At 40.2% G+C, this 8,189-nt stretch overlaps 1 gene segment (V, D, J or C); it reads left to right on the top strand.

Annotated features, from left to right (window-relative positions):
* Positions 1-3,300: 3,300 nt before the first annotated feature.
* Positions 3,301-4,096, top strand: LOC132646043 (immunoglobulin heavy variable 3-74-like). The segment is given in 2 exon segments: positions 3,301-3,493; positions 3,628-4,096. Coding segments are annotated over 2 exon segments (507 nt in total).
* Positions 4,097-8,189: the final 4,093 nt, after the last annotated feature.

Here is an 8,189-nt window from a genome sequence, read left to right as displayed (position 1 = left end):
CAAGGATAATCCTTTCCCAGATATTACTTGACGTGCATAGTCTTGAAAATGTATGAGTGTTGAGGTCAACTCCACTTTTTTACCAGTCCTTATCAATTCCTCATTAAATAGTTTGATATTTTCACAGTTTAATATTATTCTCCAAGGCTTTGTTCACACACACACACACACACACACACACACACACACACACACACATGTTTATGAAAGAATGCATCCTGCTCTATTGCACTCTGCCCCCCCCCCAGCCTGGGCTAATTAATCTCTATGTTCTGTGGGGAAAAAACACAATGTCCTTCCCTCAAAGACACTAACAAAATCAATTCTGAGTATACTACGGATGAGGAGTCATCACACATTGTTGTCTGTAGACCCATCAACACACGTAGGTCACAGCAGCTGTGAGAAATGAAGCACAGGGTGCGAGTTGATGATGATTGCATGGTAATCTTTAAAAAGTCTTAAAATTCAAATTCATATAAAAAGAATCCTAAGCAATGTTGGCAGAACATATATTGAGGGTGTGGGAAGATGTAAAACCTCTTTGGAAATCATTTTGGCACTTTCTCAGAAAACTGAGAATAGTGCTACCTCAATACCCAGTTATACCACTCCTGGGCATATACCCCAAAAATGTTCAGCCATACAACAGGGACATTTTCTCAACTATATTCATAGAAACTGTATTCGTAATAGCCAGAATCTGGAAACAACCTAGATGTCCCTCAACCCAAGAGTGGATAAAGAAGCTGTGGTACACAATGGAATACTACTCAATAATTAAGAACAAGGAAATCATGATATTTGCAGGCAAGTGGATGGACTAGAAAAGATCTCCAGAATGAAGGAGCCAAGAAGCTGAAAGACATGAATGGTATATACTCACTTATAAGTGAATATTAGCCATATAATATTGGATGCTTATACTAAAATTCATACTAAAATCTACAGACCCAAAGAAGCTAAAAATAAAGAGGACCCTAGGGAAGATGCTTTATTCTCATTCAGAAAGGAAAACAGAACAGACAGTAGAAGCAGTAGAAGAGAGGGAACAGGATAGGAGCCTACCACAGGTGTCCTCTAAAAGGGAGATAGAAACAGATACTGAGGATCACAGCCAAACTTTGTTTAGAGCACAGGGAGTCTTATGGAAGAAGGGGGATATAGAAGGACCCAGAGGGGACAGGAGCCACAGAGACCAACAAAACACAAAACAAACAAACAACAACAAAAAATGTGGGCCCTGAAGTACTGCAGAGCCTGATGCATCAACCGAAGACCATGCATAGAAATCATCCAGACCCTCCTGCTCAGATGTAGCCCATACACAGATCATCTCCCACAGTAAGGGGAGAACAGAGAGTCTCTGACATGAACTCAGTTGCCTGATCCTTGATCACTCCTCCCTGGTGTTTCGACCTAACCAGCCCACAGATAAAGAGGATCAGGCAGTCCTGATTGTTCCTGATAGGCTAGGGTTTTAAACACGAAGATAGGAGGACTTCCCCTACCACTGGACTAGGGAATAGGGATAGAGGAGAAAGATTGAGGAAGGATGGGAATTGGAGGAGTTGAGGGAGGTGGCTACAACTGAGATACAAAGTGAAAAATTGTAAATAATAATAACAGGAAGAAGAATAAGGAAGGAAGGAAAGAAGGAAGGAAGGAAGGAAGGAAGGAAGGAGGGAGGGAGGGAAGGAGGGAGGAAAGAAGGAAGGAAGGAAGAAAGAAAGGAAGGAAGGAAGGAAGGAAGGAAGGAAGGAAGGAAGAAAGAAGAAAGAAAGTGTGCTCACAAACTGAATCCAAGAACACATCAAAAACGCCATCCAACATGGTAAAGTAGGTTTCATCTCAGAGATGCAAGGATGGTTCAACACATGAAAATCAATCATTATAATCCACCATATAAACACACTAAAAGAAAACAAAATATAATCATCTCCACAGATGTTGAAAAAGCCTTTGAGAAAATCCAACACCCCTTTATGTATAAAGCATTAGAGATCAGGGATACAAGGCACTTACCTAAACACAATAATGAAATATACAGCAAAACAATAACCAATATCAAAATATTAGAGAGAAATTTAAAGCAATTTCACTAAAATCAAGGACAAGATAAGGCTCCCCATTCTCTCCATTTGTATTCCATACAGTACTTGAAATCTGAGCAATAAGACAACTAAAGCAGACCAAGAGGATACAAATTGGAAAGAAAGAACTCAAAGTATCACTATTCACAGATATGAGCGTATATATAAGGGACTCCCAAAATTCTAACAGAGAACACCTACATCTGAGAAACACTTTCAGCAAGGTGAATGAATTCAAAATTAACTCAAAGTATCAGTAGACTAATTATATAAATGAAAAACTGGCTGAGAAAGGAATTATGAAAAGAACATTCTTCACAGTAGCCACAAATAATATAACATATCTTGCTGTAATTCAAACTACAGACAAAGTCCAGTATGACAAAAACTTCAAGTCTTGAGATAAAGAAATTGAAGAAGACAGGGACATGGAATGTCTCAAGTAACTATGAGGACTGAGGACATTACTAATACTAAGAAGTAAAATTCAGATAATTTTCTAGTGTTTTTGTTACATTTAGTGAGTTCTGCTACCATCACCTTGCAGGAGTAACCCTGACCAGGATCCACATCACGGAAAATCCATACCCTGCGCGGATAGTGTGAGAAACTAAACACATGTAGAAACACAATTGGTTCGTCCCTAGGGAAAGTTGAGTATGGTCTCTCTGAAAGAGAGAGTGGGAATGATAGGGGCAGAGACGCGAAGAAGGGAGTCAGTGTTCTAATGAAGACTCCTTTATAAGTCACTCAGGAAGCTTTTTTAAAGAAAAAACCACAAGCAACTATCTCACGGTAACAGCTCATCTGCTTCACTTGGCAAAGCATCCAAGGATTCACTCAAGGTTACACAAAGTTTGCTATTTGGTTCTCAGGAACAGAACACCCCACTTGAGAAGCTGCCAAGGTCAGTATCTGAGACATTGAACGTTAGATTAGATCCATAACTGCCAAGGCCAGGGGGCATACTCCTTCACACGAGTATGTGTGGCATTATTTAATAATACAATTATTCTAAGGAGAAGTGTGAGTATGGAAAGAAAAGCATGTTCTGTGCATATGCATAAAAGGGAAATGAATTAAGTAAAGAGATTCCTTTAAAAGGTGAAGAAGAACCTGCTATAACTTTCATGAAACCCTGTACCTGACATCACTGTCTTATATCTGCTCTGAGCATTGCCTTCTGCTGAGTGTCCAACTCCAGAGAGCTATAGAGGAAGACATGCAAATAAGGTTTCTCAGTGCCCTTGAAAACCAGCCCTGCCCTGACCCTGCAGCTCTGGCAGAGGAGCCCAGCCCTAGATTCCCAGGTCTTTTTCAATCAGTGATCAGCCCTGACCACAGACCACACAAGATGGACTTGGGGCTCAGCTTGGTTTTCCTTGTCTTTATTTCAAAAGGTAATTTTTGAAGGAGAGACTCTATGTGTTACATGCACATGAGAAAGAAAAAAAAAGTGTGTGAGTGTGTGTGTGTGTGTGTGTGTGTGTGTGTGTGTGTACATTTTTCTGACCAGCCTTCTCTGTGTTTGCAGGTGTCCAGTGTGATGTACAGTTGGTGGAGTCTGGGGGAGGCTTGGTGCAGCCTGGAAAATCTCTAAAACTCTCCTGTTTGGCCTCTGGATTCACTTTCAGTAGCTACTGGATGCACTGGGTCCGCCAGGCTCCAGGGAAGGGGCTGGAGTGGGTCGCAAACATTAAAAATGATGGTAGTAGCACCAATTATGCCAACGCCGTGAAGGGCCGGTTCACCATCTCCAGAGACAATGCCAAGAACTCCCTGTACCTGCAAATGAACAGTCTGAGGTCTGAGGACACGGCCACATATTACTGTGCAAGAGACACAGCGAGTGAGTGTAACTGAGAGCTCAGACACAAACCTCCCTGCAGGGCGCTCGTGACCAGCAGGGGGCGCTGAGAGCGCAGAGAGCTCCGGGTGACCCTGTTCAGAGAGTCCTGGAGGACATGGAGGCCTGGACAATGCTGAGTTTGGGCTGCCTCTCTACAGGGTCGTGTATACTCAAATTTGAAGGGTCCAAATTTTTACATTATTTTCTGTTTTCCTGTGTGAAATGTATTTAATATTTATTTATTAAAAAGTTTCTTCTCTGTATTACTGTCCTGTTTATTTCTCTCTGTCTCTGTCTCTGTTTCTGTCTCTTTATTTTTCAGTCTCCATTTGTGAGTGTGTGAGTGTGAGTCTTTGTGTGTGTGCACTCATATGACTGTTGACATGAGATGTCTTCCTCTACCATTCTACAGGATAATTCTGAAATAAGTTTCATCACTGAGCCTGGATCTCAGCATCTGCCTACACTGGTTGACTAGTGAGTACCAAGGGATCTCACTATCTCCTCATCCCAGAGCTGGGCTTGCTGGTTGGCTACCACACCTACTTCTTTTGTTTTTTTACTTTTTTAATTTTTTTTTAAATTTTTAAATCATTTTATACATTCATTTGTATCCCAGCTGTAGCTCACTCCCTCTTTCCCTCCCATTCCTCTCCTCTCCTCCCTCCCTCATCTCCTCCCTCCCCCTATGGAGTCCACTGAGAGGGTGTGTCCGCCTCTCCTTCCATCTGGCCCTAGCTTATCAGGTATCTTCAAGATGGTTGCAATGTCCTTATCTGTGGCCTACCAAGGCTGCTCCTCCCTCAGTGGAGAAGTGAAGCTCATGAGTTCATGTCAGAACAATTCCTGCCCCATTTACTAGGGAACCAACTTGGATACTGAGCTACCATGGGCTATGTCTAAGCAGGGGTTGTAGGTTATATCCATGCAAGGTCCTTGGTTGGATAAACAGTCTCATAGAAAACCCCTGTGCTCAGATATATTTGGACTCTGTGGGGCTCCCTGTCCCCTCTAGGATATACTAATTCCTCCTTCCTTGATATGATTCCCTATACTCTGCCAAAAGCTTGGTTATGAGTCGCAGCATCTGCTTTGATACACTGCTAGGTAGAGTCTTTCAGGTGCCTTCTATGGTAGGCTACTGTCCTATTACTTGTTTTCTTCTATTTCCAATGTCCATCCCCTTTGTCCTTCTAGATGTGGATTGATCATCTTACCCCTGGACCTCTTTCTTGTTAATCTTCTTTAGGTGTACATATTTTAGTATGTTTATCCTATCTTATAGGTCTATATAAGTGAGTATATACCATGTGTGTCTTTCTGATACTTCACTCAGGATGATTTTTTCTAGTTCCCACCATTTGCCTGCAGAATTCATTTTTTCCTTGTTTTTAATTGCTGAGTAGTATTCCATTGTGTAAAAGTACCACAATTTCTATATCCGTTCTTCCATTGATAGACATCTGGGTTGTTTCCAGGTTCTGGCTATTAAGAATAAGGCTGCTACAAATATGGTTGAGCAAATGTCCTTGTTGTGTACTTGAACAACCTTTGGATATATGCCTAGGAGTGGTATAGCTGGATCTTGAGGTAGCACTATTCCCAGTTGTCTGAGAAAGTACCATATTGATCTTCATAGTGGTTGTACCAGTTAACATTCCCACCAGCAATGGAGGAGGGTTCCCCTTTCTCCACAGCGTCTCCTGCATGCGTTATCTCTTGAATTTTTGATCTTAGCCATTCTGATGGTTGTAAGGTGGAATCTCAGGGTCGTTTTGATTTGTATATCTCTGATGGCTAGGGATGTTGAACATCTCCTTACATGTTTCTCTGCCATTCTATATGCTTCTACAGAGAATTCTCTGTTTAGCTCCATACCCCATTTTTAATTGGGTTATTTGGATTATTGCCTTTTAACTTATTTAGTTCTTTATAAATTCCAGATATCAGCCCTCTGTCAGATGTTGGGTTGGTGAAGATTCTTTCCCAATCTATAGGCTGTCTTTTTGTTCTAATGACAGTGCCTTTTGCTTTACAGAAGCTTTTCAGTTTCATGAGGTCCCATTTATTGATTGTTGCTCTTACAGCCTGCTCTGTTGGTGTTCTGTTGGAAGTTGTCTCCTGTGCTAATGAGTTCAAGGCTCTTCCACACTTTTTCTCTGTTGTGTGCAAACACTCAGGGAGGTGAATGGCTGGTTTGATCTCGATTTAGAGTATCTGGTTTCATATTGATATCTTTGATCCATTTGGACTTTAGTTTTGTGTAAGGTGATAAATATGGATCTAGTTTCATTTTTCTGCATGTAGACATCCAGTTGGACCAGCATGATGTGTTGAAGATTCTGTCTTTTTTCCATTGAATGGTTTTGGCTTCTTTGTCAAAAATCAGGTATTCATAGGTGTGTGGGTTTATTTCTGGGTCTTCTTGATCCACCTTTCTGTTTCTATACCAGTACCAAGCAGTTTTTATTATTATTGCTCTGTAGTACAACTTGAGATTAGGGATGGAGATACCTCCAGAGGATCTGTTGTTGTGCAGGGTTGTTTTGGAAATTCTGGGTTTTTGTTGTTGTTGTTGTTGTTTTGTTTCTCCATATGAAGTTGAGAATTTTTCTTTCAAGTTCTAAAAAAAGTTGTGTTGGTAATTTGTTGGGAATTGCTTTGAATCTGTAGATTGCTTTGGGCAGAATGGCCATTTTCACTATGTTAATCCTACTGATCCATGAGCACTGGAGATATTTCCATCTTCTGATGTCTTTTTCAACTTATTTCTTCAGATACTTGAAGTATTTTTTCGAACAGGTCTTTCACCTGCTTGGTTAGGGTTACACCAAGGTACTTTATGTTATTAGTGGCTATTGTGAAGGGTGTTGTTTGCCTGATTTCTTTCTCAGCCCTTTTGTCTTTTGTATACAGGAGGGCTTCTGGTTTTTTTTTACTTAATTTTGTATCCTACCACTTTGCTGAAGGTGTTTATCAGCTGAAGGAGTTCTCTGGTTGAGTTTTTGGGGTCACTCAGGTATAGTATCATATCTTCTGTAAATAGTGAAACTTTGACTTCTTCCTCTCCAATTTGTATTCCCTTGATCTCCCTTACTTGTCTTATTGCACTACCTAGGATTTCAAGTACTATGTTGAAGAGATATGGAGAGAGTGGGAAGCCTTGACTTGTCCCTGATTTCAGTGGGATTGATTTAAGTTTCTCTCCATTGAGTTTGATGTTGGCTCTAGGCGGGCTGTATATTGCCTTTACTATGTTTAGTTATGTTCCTTGTATCCCTGATCTCTCCAAGTCTTTAAACATGAATGAATGTTGGATTTGGTCAAATGCTTTTTCGGCATATAGGAGATGACCATGTGGTTTTTCTCCTTCAGTTTGTTTATATGGTGGATTACATTGATGGGTTTCTGTATACTGAACCACCCTTGCATGCCTGGGAATTAAGCATACTTAGTCATGGTGAATGATATCTTTCATGTGTTCTTGGATTCTGTTTGCAAGTATTTTATTTAGTATCTTTGCATCAATGTTCATAAGAGAGATAGGTCTGAAGTTCTCTTTTTTTTTGTTGGATCTTTGTGTGGTTTAGGTATTAAGGTGACTGTGGCCTCATAGAATGAGTTTGGTAATGTTCCTTCTGTTTCTATTTTGTGGAATAGTTTGGAGAGAATTGGAGTTAATACTTCTTTGAAGGTCTGGTAGAATTCTGCACTGAAACCATCTGGCCCTGGACTATTTTTGGAAGGGAGGCTGTTAATGACTACTTCTATTTCCTTGGGGGATATAGGGCTGTTTAATCTTTCCTACCTGGTCTTGACTTAATTTTTGTAGATGGAATCTATCAAGAAAATTGTCCATTTCTTTTAGATTTTTTAACTTTGTGGCATATAGGCTTTTGTAGTACGACCTAATGATTGTTTTTTATTTCCTCATCGTCTGTAGTTTTGTCCCCATTTTCATTTTTCATTTTGCTGATTTAGATAGTTTCTCTTTGCCTTTTAGTTAGTTTGGCTAAAGGTTTGTCTATCTTGTTTATTTTCTCAAAGAACCATCTCTTGGTTTCATTGATTCTTTGAATTGTTTTATTTGTTTCTAATTGGTCAATTTCAGCCCTGAGTTTGATTATTTCCAGCTGTCTGCTCCTCTTGGGTGTTTCTGCTTCTATTATTTTTAGGACTTTCAGTTGTGCCATTAAGTTGTTTGTATTAGATGTTACAAATTTCTTCTTAAAAGCACTTAGTGCTAT

Source organism: Meriones unguiculatus, chromosome 7, assembly GCF_030254825.1.
Source record: "Meriones unguiculatus strain TT.TT164.6M chromosome 7, Bangor_MerUng_6.1, whole genome shotgun sequence".
NCBI lineage: Eukaryota > Metazoa > Chordata > Mammalia > Rodentia > Muridae > Meriones > Meriones unguiculatus.
This window is presented reverse-complemented; position numbering and strand designations above follow the sequence as displayed.